This window comes from Gobio gobio (genome assembly GCF_949357685.1).
Source record: "Gobio gobio genome assembly, chromosome: 23".
Lineage (NCBI taxonomy): Eukaryota > Metazoa > Chordata > Actinopteri > Cypriniformes > Gobionidae > Gobio > Gobio gobio.
This window is the reverse complement of record NC_137119.1, coordinates 30,978,998-30,990,836: the sequence shown is the minus strand read 5'-3', so window position 1 is coordinate 30,990,836 and position 11,839 is coordinate 30,978,998. Positions and strand designations below refer to the sequence as shown.

General features: G+C 35.6%; 3 protein-coding genes across 5 annotated transcripts; all 3 read left to right on the top strand.

Annotated features, from left to right (window-relative positions):
- The first annotated feature begins 2,898 nt into the window (after positions 1-2,898).
- Positions 2,899-4,949, top strand: LOC307119334 (uncharacterized protein). The gene is made up of 4 exons (XM_079805556.1): positions 2,899-3,014; positions 3,409-3,532; positions 3,661-3,742; positions 4,372-4,949. The coding sequence occupies exons 1-4, from the start codon at positions 2,936-2,938 to the stop codon at positions 4,405-4,407; spliced, it is 321 nt and encodes a 106-aa protein (XP_079661682.1). The 5' UTR covers positions 2,899-2,935; the 3' UTR covers positions 4,408-4,949.
- Positions 4,950-6,706: 1,757 nt separating this feature from the next.
- LOC307119320 (uncharacterized protein) lies at positions 6,707-7,873 on the top strand. Of its 2 annotated transcripts, none has more exons than XM_079805532.1 (4): positions 6,707-6,826; positions 6,915-7,029; positions 7,118-7,192; positions 7,318-7,873. In XM_079805532.1, exons 1-4 carry the CDS (start codon positions 6,754-6,756, stop codon positions 7,415-7,417), a joined length of 363 nt encoding a protein of 120 aa, XP_079661658.1. In that variant the 5' UTR covers positions 6,707-6,753; the 3' UTR covers positions 7,418-7,873. The 2 variants fall into 2 exon arrangements, with proteins under 2 accessions (XP_079661658.1, XP_079661657.1); XM_079805531.1 differs by having other exon boundaries at positions 6,709-6,826; positions 6,912-7,029; positions 7,318-7,867.
- Positions 7,874-9,546: 1,673 nt separating this feature from the next.
- Positions 9,547-11,420, top strand: ccl34b.4 (chemokine (C-C motif) ligand 34b, duplicate 4). Of its 2 annotated transcripts, none has more exons than XM_079806525.1 (4): positions 9,547-9,729; positions 10,712-10,838; positions 10,927-10,994; positions 11,079-11,420. In XM_079806525.1, exons 1-4 carry the CDS (start codon positions 9,654-9,656, stop codon positions 11,099-11,101), a joined length of 294 nt encoding a protein of 97 aa, XP_079662651.1. In that variant the 5' UTR covers positions 9,547-9,653; the 3' UTR covers positions 11,102-11,420. The 2 variants fall into 2 exon arrangements, with proteins under 2 accessions (XP_079662651.1, XP_079662652.1); XM_079806526.1 differs by lacking the exon at positions 9,547-9,729 and adding an exon at positions 9,933-10,093.
- The last annotated feature ends 419 nt before the right edge of the window (positions 11,421-11,839 follow it).

Below are 11,839 nucleotides of genomic sequence, written 5' to 3'. Positions count from 1 at the left end.
CATACCGTATATTCTATCCCCCTACACTGCCCCTAAACCTACCCATCACAGGAGACATTCTGCATTTTTACATTTTCAATAAACATCACTTAGTCTGATTTATAAGATGTTTTCCTCATGGGGACCTAAAAATGTCCCCACAAGGACGAGGATTTCGGATATTGCCATCTTTGTGGGGACATTTTGTCCCCATAACGTCAGGATTACCAGTCCACACACACACACACACACACACACACACACAGAAACAGAACTAGACGAACAGGACAATGACAAGGCATAAGTAACAGACATGCATGACCAGACAATAACCCGACAACGAGAAGAGATAGCATGAGAACTAAATAGCAAGATGATCAAGTAAAAGGAGGAACAGGTGTTAGAGGCGCGGTGCGCGACCGCTGATTAAGATAGCAGACAGCTGTGAGAAAGCAAACAAGCAGTACAGAGAGAAGGAAAACAAGACGAATCAAACCAAACTCCTGACATTCACTCGCGCGCCGCTTGAACTGACGTTGCCTATACAGTGATCAGTCACGTCACATTAAAGAGCGTCAAAACGACTTTTATCATTTGAATTTCATGGTAAAATGGACTGAATACTTAATATATGTTCGTGTGGGAATTCGGATTGAAGTGTGTTCCGCGCTTAAAACAAGCCTACTGTTAACTTGCATTCGGAACCGTTCGGTACACACGTGCACTGAACGGAAAGCCCTGTACCGAAAAGGTTCGGTACGAATACGTGTACCGTTACACCCCTAGTGTTTAGCCTATAGGCAAGCGCGTTTGAATACGTGTTTTTATCTGGAAGGTAGGGAAGGAGGCCTTCACAGGGTAAAGTCTAGTTGACGCAGTCTCTGTCGACACTTCAGGGCTGCATTGTGGTCGTGTCTCGGAGCATGATGTAACGAGTACATCAGGTGTTATGGGAAGTGTTCCCGGTTCTGGCAGACCTAGTTAATGCAGCCTAACAATCAATTAACATATTTAAATCATATAAATTGATAATCTATGTGATGTTCTATGTCTATGCCATAGTAAAGAGTGTTTTAGTCTAGATTTAAACTGACAGAGTGTCTGCTTCCCGAAAAATGCTAGGAAGACTGTTCCAAAGTTTAGGTGTTAAATAGGAAAAAGATTGAGCGCCAGCAGTTGATTTTGATATTCTAGGTCAGGGGTCTCAAACTCGCGGCCCGCAGGATGATATTTTGTGCCCTTCTTGACATCAAAGTTTAGTGTTAGTGCGGCCCGCGCGTTGCTCTGAAAAGCACCTTTTTGCGGAGTCGTTGCGTGTGCAGCGCTTGCCGCGCTTGCTGCCTCCTTTGTGTGTGTGTGTGTGTGTGTGTGTGTGCGAGAGAGAGAGAGAGTTGGCTCGCCCCTCCCTCATGCAGTATAATTGGTTGACACCGCGTGATTGACTGGAACAGACGAAGCTGATCAGACGAATGTGGTCTAACAGCACTCGTCAATGTCAAAATGATTGAGATGGCCAATCAAATCAAAGTAGGCGGGGTTTACGTTCTCTTTTGGCTTGTGCACACTGCACAGTCTTCACACACAGACGAGTGCGTCAATCTATCGCTTAATGCCGTTGCTGAGAGAGACTATTCTTTCCGGTGAAATCACAAAACAAAATGCAAACGTGTCCATGGCCTTATTATACAATCATTGATGAACATCTTTGATTTTAATGAAGAAAAACTATATGAGAGCAGATTAGAACCCGGAACCTTTGACACGGTTGACCAAAATTCTTCCACCAGACCACTAGAGAATTCTAAAGTATTCAGCCAATCTATGTATTTATTCACTCACTCACTCATGCGAAGAATATCGGGACGTATAATATATTTGACGCAAATTAATGCAAATATTGTTTACAAATAGTCCCAAAAAGATTATTTCCCAACTAGAATTAGACCTAGAATTTCGCTCACTGTTCTGTTTGACCTGGTTACGGCCTTGCTGTGAATTAGTCTATTTTTTAAAATAAAATAAAAATAATTCATTATTTCATATTACATGTTTTAATTTCTATAGGCGTTATTTAGTTCAAATTCAGAGGAACAGTTCATGTTCAGAAGAAGCATTCATGTTGAAGAACTGTTAATAATAAAGATTGTGAAGATTGTATCAGTTGTGCTACTTTTTTTTGGAATATTTGAAACACTTTTTATGCGGAATACTTGATGCGGCCCAGCCTGACCCAGAGTCTACCTCCAGCGGCCCCCAGGTAAAATGAGTTTGAGACCCCTGTTCTAGGTATTATCAACTGGCCAGAATTTTGAGACTGCAATAGATGTGAGGGAGTATAATGCTTTAAGAGCTCGTTCAAGGACTGGGGAGCTAAGCCATTTAGTGCTTTTTAAGTAATTAGCAAGATTTTAAAATGTATACGATGTTCAATAGGGAGCCAATGCAGTGTTGACAGAACCAGGCTAATATGTGCAGTTACTTCATTATCAAGCTTTTCCTCTGATTAAATCATTCTTGTGAACAGTGACAGAGCATCATACGACTAGGGTGACTTGATGTCCCATTATTCAGTCCTGTATTTTACATCCCTTTCACGTGTCCTGATTTGAGGCTTGTCCAATGACACATTTCAGAGAAACCCTACACATGATGCTCTCAAATCCTTCATGACATCCTTGATTTGTCATATCAAAAAATTAAAACATTTGGCTAATCTCGCTGTGAAGCAACAACTCAGAAAACTGCAAATGTTAATCGTAAGAAAAAGCATCAGTCATTTTTGTGCAAGTCATGTAGCCGAGTGATTAACCATGGCGTAAGTTATTCCATTCGCTTTATTCATAAGAAGCATGAACAAAGACAATACTTCCCTTTTTCTGAGGACATAAAAAGCAACAGCGGCCCAAGAGCAGTATCGTTTGTGGAATTACACAGCACACAGGATCCCTCAGAAATCATGCACCTGTACTCAGCATCTCATAAAATGATCGTTTTGACTTGTTTGGCTTTGCTCCTCTGTGCGTTTACATCAGGAGGTGAGTATCCTTTTCTCATTGCTCTACATTTCGCATAAAAATTAACATTTCCACTTAATATTTAAGGGGGAAAAGGGGTTATTTTTCTTATCAGATTGGAAACATGTTTATGTTTTTAAGCATAAACCTCACTAAATTCTTAAAGATTTATGCTTAAAAAAAGAAAAATAATTTGCCAATGGGTTAAGAAAAATTTACTTAACATATTTTCCCTAAAAACAAGTCTTAATGTCTTGTGCAGATTTGAAGGATTCTTACATATTTTTAAATGGAAAAAAAGATGGGCTTATTTTTTTGTTCAAGTGTTAAGACTTTGAACAGTGTTATTTATGCAATTAAACAACATAAAGAACCAACCTATTAATTTACGGATGTTTTTCTGTCTGTTTTGCAGTGATCTCTCATGACCGTAAACATACAAATTGCTGCAAAGCTGTGCAGAAGTTGCCAGATCCAAGTATCCAAATCAAAAGTTGCAAACGCCTACCAGCAAAAGGCAAATGTGTTGAAGCCGTAGCGTAAGTCAGTCCAATAACATTCAAAGAAACTGCTTGCTTGTGAACTCTTTGTCAAAGAGCATTTTATTGTGTCAATATATGCAGTACATATGCGGTAATAAACACATTTCTCCCTTTCATTTTTACAGGTTTACTGATACAAGTGATAGGATGTACTGCATTAATCCTAAGGCTCCACAGCTCAATAAAAGGATCAATATTCTAAAAGAGGTTAGAATTTACAGATGTACATTTTTGGGTGGGGGGGGGGGGGGTGTCCTGAGTGTGTAAGGAGTAATACAGAACAGCTAAACTGGATATAAATTTTGACCCTGGACCACAAAACCAGTCATAAGGTTCTTTTTTTTTATTGAGATTTATACATCATCTGAAACTTGAACAAATAAGATGAATAAATGAATATGAATAAATATATGCTTTGATGGGATAGGACAACATTTGGCCGAGATACAACTATTGGAAAATCTGTAATCTGAGGGTGCAAAAAAATATCAATATTTAGAAAATCGCCTTTCAAGTTAAGTCCTTAGCAATGCATATTACTACTAATAATATTTTTTTGATATATTTACAGTAGGAAATGTACAAAATATCTTAATGGAACATGATCATTGCTTAATATCCTAATGATTTTTGGCATAAAATAAAAATCTATAATTTTGAACCATACAATGTATTGTTGGCTATTGCCACAAATATACCCGTGCGACTTATGACTGTTTTTGTGGTCCAGGGTCACATATGACAACCTCTTCTCGCAAGGTTCTCAGAATGTACTGTTTATGTATCAAGTAAAGGGCTACTTCCTAACCTGATTTTCTTCTGTTCTAATTCAATAGATGGGCATAACATGTAAAGTTCCGACTAAATCTTGAACGACACATGGGGACTGCATCTGCGAACTTCGCCCAGAACTTGGTCTTCACCAGCCACACCAGCAAGACTTTTCCATTCGTGTCAGTCAAGTCAAGCTACACTTTATTACACGTCCTCTTCTACGCTGAAAAAACATGTTGAACATATTTCACAAAGGAAACAATCTGTGGTTTGCTTTCACGCTTAACTGCTGTGCAGTCTAAGTCAGGTTATTCCTGTATGTTTTAATTTATTTTTGAGATATCAATGTCTTATCAATGCTTAATTTATAAACCTGTATTTACTTTTTAGAATTTAATATATAACAGTTGTAAGAAGTACTGTTTTTTGCTGTTCAAAATATTTAATTTATTTAATTTAACAAAGTAACATATATTTATTTTCCTAATTTATGACTATTATATTCAGTTTTTTTCTCTAAATTATAACAAACATATCAGTTAAATGTCTTGAAGAGCTTACAAAAGTTTATTGGATGCCGTATGTAAACTTTAATAAAAAAAATATATTGGAATTATAATTTTTAAATCCAATTTAATACAATATAATGTTTCTGGATTTCTGCTGTCTTTACCTTTGATCGAAGGCCTGAGCCCTACAGCTATGAGGAAAGGTTAGCGTCATTCTCACGAAAAGATTTGAAACCATCAGATCTTCTAGGGAGGGTCTTTGTGGATAATATGGGTGTAGCGTGTGTTTCTGAAGCAGAGATTTAAGCCAGAGGTCACAGTAGATGAACACACACACACACACACACACACACTGACTGTCACATGAAACAGCAGTGTCATACGTTTCCATTTCTCTACAACACTCTAATGATGGGAACTGTGCATCATCTTCCTCCAGACTAATGACAGTCAAATGTGTCTAAAAATGCTCATTTATTTAGTCAGTACTCTGCATCTGAGAACAAACACATTCTCAGATTATTCAGCACATGTATTCATGACCTCAGAACATGATCGTGATTACGTTCTTTTGTGAAGAGGGATTCAGAATGTATTTTTGTCAATACAATGAAAGTCAATAGGGTCCAAAACAACAATGGCCATTGACTTTGGAGAAAAAAACTAAGTTTGAACTAGATATAATATGACAACCTCTTGCAAGGTTTATGCAAACATATTGTGCTGTATTGGTACAATGTAAAAAAGAAGAAGAAAAAGTTGTTGCCTTCAATTTTTAAGTATAATCAACTTGGATGTTTCAGTCATTTCAACTTATATTACATTAAACTGACATAAAAAAGAGTTAAATCTTGTATAACTTATAAAAAATTGCGTCATTTGTTTTGACATGTTGTCAGAACTGACTATCATATATATATATATATATATATATATATATATATTTGTTTTTTTGTTTGTTTTTTACAGTGTATATGTAGGCTACAGCTCTAATTCAATAAATTGTGTAATATGTGAAAATTGGACTAAATCCTAGACTACACACTCCCAAACTGAGAAAATACATCTGTGAATTTCATCAAGAACTTCAGAATGTATTTTTGTCAATACAATGAAAGTCAATGGGGTCCAAAACCACACTGGCCATTGTATAATAAATAAAAACACTGAGACAATTTTTTTAAATTGTCTTCTTTTGGGTTCCACAGAAGAATGAAAGTTATACAGGTTTGGAACAACATACTGTAGGTGATTAAATAATGACAGAATTTTCATTAAACTCTAACCACTTTTTGTTCTGTATATTATATATATAATATAATATAAATAAGAATTTGACAGTTATGGAGAATCTGAGTATGAGAATATTGTGAAATGGAAAAACTTGACCCATCCCATCGACTAGCAAAACCCCCCAACAAACCTCTTAGGTGAAGCAACAGTAGGATGTCAGCTCTTCCTTCCTATTTTGCTTTATTTAAATGGACAATGGGTCAACGTTACAAGATAAAATATATTTGAATCACTAAATTAAAAAAAACACACACTATTGATACACTGGAATATTTAAAATAACAAGCTTTTTTCAGCATACATCGAATTTATATCAATTAAATGACTGACCGCGAGGTTAGAAATTAAATATCATCAAACGGTTCATCAAATGGAGATCCCCAACTACATTTACATATATTAATTTAGCAGATGACATGTACACCTACCACAACAAATGAGTTCACTCCCAAATTAACCTACAAGGAAAGTCAGATATGGTGATGAAACCATCAATGATGAAATCATCTACAAAAATAAACGGACAGGATGTAGCCCATGCAGTTTAAGTTCCGTTTTATTGACTATTTAAGGCAAACTAGTTAGAGTCTTGAATATATTCTCTCAGACACAAGAAGTGAGAGCTGAAGATCGACTGTGACGATGGAGACACAAAGGATCCTCATGAGGAGTTTGGCTGTTGTGTTTTTTGCATCTGTGATCTGGACTATAACAGGTAAAGTGCTTTGAAATGTTTGTATATTATACTATCTGATGAAATGATGCAGAATATTGAGGTTTACTTTGTTCTTCACTCTCAGCAGATGCTGAACAAAAGGTGGGAACATGCTGTACTGCCGTCTCCACAGCAGAGCTGACTGAACCAATCATCAGTGTCAGGAGACAATACAAAAATCCTCCATGTGTGATGGCCATCATGTAAGAATCACAGTTTCTCTCTAAGGAAAATATGCACAATTGCAGATTGTTTATTTCAGTGTTTTCAAATGTTCACTCTCTTTGACAGCATTGAGACTGAACGAGGAGCGTTCTGCTGTGATCCTAGCAATCGACAGGTGCAGATGAAAGTTATGCAGTTTCTGTAAGTTAAACCCAAAAAGTAAAGCGCAACAAAATTTGTAACATAAAAGCTTACAAAGAGTTCACATTGTTACATATTTATAGCAATCTTGTATTGACATTATTTATTTATTTATTTATTTACAGTAGATCTCTAAGAAACCTGACTTCCACGCCACCAACAACATCATCTATTAGTGATGTCACTCATGTGGGAGGATCTACCCAATCAACTGACAGCTCATGAATCATGAACGTCTAAAATAACTCATAGTGAGAACACATCTTAAAGTAGTTATGTGTTTTTTAAAGATTTCACTATTGTATTTCTAAAATATTTAAAGTGACAGTTAGTAAATTAGGTGTGTTTACTTTGAATATTTAAAATATATGTTGTCAAATTAAATACATATGATGTAGTTTGACGGTGACAGTTGTTAATTTATTACATTTATTTAGAAACTGAATTATAGTGAAACTGTTTTAGAACAAATCTGTTTAAATAAAATATTAGCTTATATATTATATTTCACATTGAAATATATTTCACTCAGTGTACTGGTAATGGTCTTGTGTCATTAACTCATGTGTCATGAAGGATGATGCAATTTCAGACTGATTTGTGTAAGAATTTTTGTCAGTCGATTATGCAAAATGAACAAGTGCAATCTGAAACTACAAATAAACTATGATCAGCAACTCCTGGTTTTGCATGTGGTTGATGTTTCTGAAAGTGTGCAAGAGGTCCTCTGTCAGGAATGAAGACACTTTTTTCTTTTTAGCATATTTTTTAGCATATTGTCTTTCCTTCGCAGTCGCACTTCCTTGTGCTTCTTATGTAAATTTCATCCATAATCAAATGTTAATTTTCATGAATAAGTTGATACGTCCTGTGACCTTGAGTATTGACAATGTTAATTTAAGTCATTCAGGTTAAACTTCACAGCCTGATTAAGTAAGTAAATAAATGCGAATGGGTTAATAATGGAACAACTTTGATTTTTGAATTGTTTTTACTATTCTTTTATATTTTATTTTATAACTGCATTTTCATGGGTTTAAATAAAAAGATTTTTGTTATAAGAGACAAAAAAAGCTACTTTACTGTGCACCAAAACCCATTATTTCCTGGTAAAAAAAAAGAAAGTCAAAAGTCAACAAATTTGTGACACCTAAATCTAACATCATTGACAAGCCAAATGTGGCTCTGAGTAACAAAAACCCAAAACAGTTCACCCCTCACACACATTACCATATCCGTTAAAAACTTAGGCAGGGTATCGGTTGGAATATGATATGTGACCCTGGACCACAAAACCAGTCATAGTCGCACGGGTATATTTGTGGAAAAACCAACAATACATTGCATGGATCAAAATTATCCATTTTTCTTTTATGCCAAAAATCATTAGGATATTAAGTAAAGATTATGTTCCATGAAGATATTTTGTAAATTTCCTACCGTAAATATATTTTAAAAATGCATTATTATTAGAAATATGCATTGCTAAGGACATAATTTGGACAACTTTAAAGGCGATTTTCTCAATATTTAGATTTTCAAATAGTTGTATCTCGGCCAAATGTTGTCCTATCACAACAAACCATACATCAATGGAAAGCTTATTTATTCAGATTTCATATTTTGTATACATATCAATTAAAAAAAATGTACCCTTATGACTGGTTTTGTGGTCCAGGGTCACATTAGAACTAGAAGCATTGACACAACACACTCATGGGCATCAATCACGTCACGGAATACTTGCCAGCTAAGCAATAAATAATCATTACCTTATGAACGATCCATTTTAAAATACACATATTTTATATATCACAACATCGATGTCTGTCCAAAAAACTACAGATACATAGTCATTATAATCTACATAATATTGAAAGCATAATAGTTGGACGTTCAGGCGCTTTTATGTCCCAGGGGTTGATTTTTATTCACTCTAACAGACATTAGAACTCATATAAAACACAATACATAATGTGAGAAGTGGTGGAAATGGGCTTGTGGTTGAAATGTTTCTGAGAAAAAATTTTCCACAGAATCAAAAGCTGCTCATAGTTGAAGAAACACCCAGTTATAGATGATGTATTTCTTGATAAAATATCAATATATATCAATATATAGCTAAATGACACACTAATCAGAAACTCAACACAGCAGCTTCGAGTTGTATGGTTTCAGTTGCAGAAAATTAAACTTCTAAACCTTAAAGGTACCTTCTAAGGGGGGATATTGGTTTCTCATAAATTATGCTGACGGGTAAAACTGACTGTATTGTGGGTGAGAGGTGTGAATGTTTGTGAGGGTAAATGATCACAATGCAAAAATGTGGTGGTAAGTTTGTGACGCATTACTTCCATCTGACTGCTACCGTACAAGTCTTAAAAGACCTCCTCATAATAACGCACCCAGACAATCAACTGCAACTAACTGACCAAAACCTTTGATCTGGACACCAAGAGCTATGACCTGGACTGCAAGATTCATCACCGTCACTGTTCTGATCCTCATTGGATGCTGCACTGGTGCACTGGGCAACTGTGAGTAACTAAACATGCAGCACACAGTCAATGATACTGTTTCTTCATTTGCTGCCGATTATGAGAAACCTTAGGAAGAACCCTAAATTTGCAGGATATAATACTGCTATGATCATGAATTCAACTTGTCACATGGGGTCTGCAGGCCACTCTTACTGGTTAGAGATGCAAAGGAAGTCAATATCCTGTCTCGCAAAAATACTATATAAAAGGACTTGAGTCTAGATAGCACCTTCAAAACAGAATCTAGCCTGCAGACATTTTCCTCAACTTTTCTGAATATTTTATGCAAACATGCACCTCTGCTGGAAATTAGCTCTGATGATGATGGTTCTTGTGTGTGTTACTGGGCAGCAAGGCAACTGTAAGTTTGGGGATTTTTTTTATCATTGGATTTGTATTTTTATAATAGCCTTTTGAACTGATTATTATGGATCTGACTATTTTTATTAACTTTTTATTTTACATTTATACTCACATTATTGCATTTTTGATCGCATTTATGATCAATTTAACTCACACCAACCTGCTTTCGTAATCCAAAGGTATAGTCCACCCAAAAATTACGATTCTGTCATCATTTACTCATCCTCATGTGGTTGACTTGCTTTCTTCTGTGGAAGATAAAAGAAGACATTTTGAAGAAAGTTAGACGCTAAACAGCTTCTGTTCCCATTGACTTCCATTGTGTGGAAAAAAATACAATGGAAGTCAATGTGAAACAAAAATGTTTGGTTATTAACATTTTTCAAAATATCGTATTAAATGCATACAGGTTTGGAACAACATCAGGGTGAGTTTTGGGTGGACTGTCTCTTTAATTATAGTGAATCTATTACTGTAGATTGTGTTTAGCTGTAGCGGGGTTTTGTTTTCTTTGATGGAGCCCTTATCAAGATCAAGATCGTCTTGTTTTCACACATACTGTACAGAATGCATTGTGCACATATGATAGAGATTTCAGTCTCTGTCTCTCTTTCAGATCGTCGGCCCACTAGAGTTGGAGTGACCTGCTGTAAGGAGGTGTCGAAGGGAAGAATCCCTCTTGATGTTAAACTGATTGGATACAGGCATCAGAATGCTCTGAGTCCGTGTGTGGATGCTGTGATGTAAGCTCTCTCACACAGTGCAGTTTCACAGAGGTTTATATGCCTGAAATTGAGTTCATTTCAGTGATACTGTATATCTGTCCTGCAGATTCTACACAGAGAAGGACAAGTACTGTGCTGATCCAACAGCACGTTGGATTCCAATCAGAAAGAAAGGTACGACCCTATATTAATATGACATCTTAATATGATGCTTATGCATTGATAAGAAAAACTCATCTCATCTCATGTTTTCTCCAGGTCTGAAGGAGATAGAGAACTGAGTCAATGGAGGCCTGAAGATGCCGCAAATCTATCTATTCTATCTATATATCAATCCATCTTTCTATAAAAAGAGAATATATATTATGTAAGTTTATTTAAGCAATAAAGCACCATTAAATACCCTTTTAGCTTATGTTAATGTTTCATTTAACAATGTTTCACTTAATTGCTTTGCTTTATCTTCTTTAAAATTAAAATGCACTTTTGAAAAAAAAATGAAACTGTGTTTACTTTCACACAAACATCCAGCCTTTGCTCTGTAACAGTTTGGAGTGTAATTATTGAAAAGCTGAATCATTAAAGAAATAGTTCACCCAAGTTATGTCATTATTTACTCATCCTTGTGTCATTACAAATCAGTATTACTTTCTCTCTTCTGTGGGATACTATAATGATACTTTTGCTTTTGAGTACTTTAAAATGATTGAAATATTTAGTCCCCAATGACTGTAATTGAATGGAAAAAGGAGATCAGCATACAGATATTTTGACAGTTTTAAGAGAATTTTCGTTTTAGGGTGAAATATTTATCTTCCTACTATTGTTACAGTAAGAGAATGTGTGCCATCTAGTGGAGAACAGCAACTAATGCACAGAGTAGGTCATGCAATTTCCAGAACTGGTTATGGTCTAGGGAGGTTGACCTCCCACCCCTCACTGTGAAGTTAATTAGGTTTGTCTGGAAAACAAAGAGTTTGATTTTGTTATTAGTTTCTTATTATGTCTTGGAAAGTTTT

Coding starts and splice junctions, on each gene's coding strand:
- LOC307119334 (XM_079805556.1), top strand. CDS start 2,936: ATGCACCTGTACTCAGCATCTCATAAAATGATCGTTTTGACTTGTTTG. Junction 3,015..3,408: donor CTGTGCGTTTACATCAGGAG/GTGAGTATCCTT, acceptor TCTGTTTTGCAG/TGATCTCTCATGACCGTAAA. Junction 3,533..3,660: donor AAATGTGTTGAAGCCGTAGC/GTAAGTCAGTCC, acceptor TCATTTTTACAG/GTTTACTGATACAAGTGATA.
- LOC307119320 (XM_079805531.1), top strand. CDS start 6,754: ATGGAGACACAAAGGATCCTCATGAGGAGTTTGGCTGTTGTGTTTTTT. Junction 6,827..6,911: donor TGTGATCTGGACTATAACAG/GTAAAGTGCTTT, acceptor CTTCACTCTCAG/CAGATGCTGAACAAAAGGTG. Junction 7,193..7,317: donor ATGAAAGTTATGCAGTTTCT/GTAAGTTAAACC, acceptor ATTTATTTACAG/TAGATCTCTAAGAAACCTGA.
- ccl34b.4 (XM_079806525.1), top strand. CDS start 9,654: ATGACCTGGACTGCAAGATTCATCACCGTCACTGTTCTGATCCTCATT. Junction 9,730..10,711: donor CACTGGTGCACTGGGCAACT/GTGAGTAACTAA, acceptor TCTCTCTTTCAG/ATCGTCGGCCCACTAGAGTT. Junction 10,995..11,078: donor GATTCCAATCAGAAAGAAAG/GTACGACCCTAT, acceptor TGTTTTCTCCAG/GTCTGAAGGAGATAGAGAAC.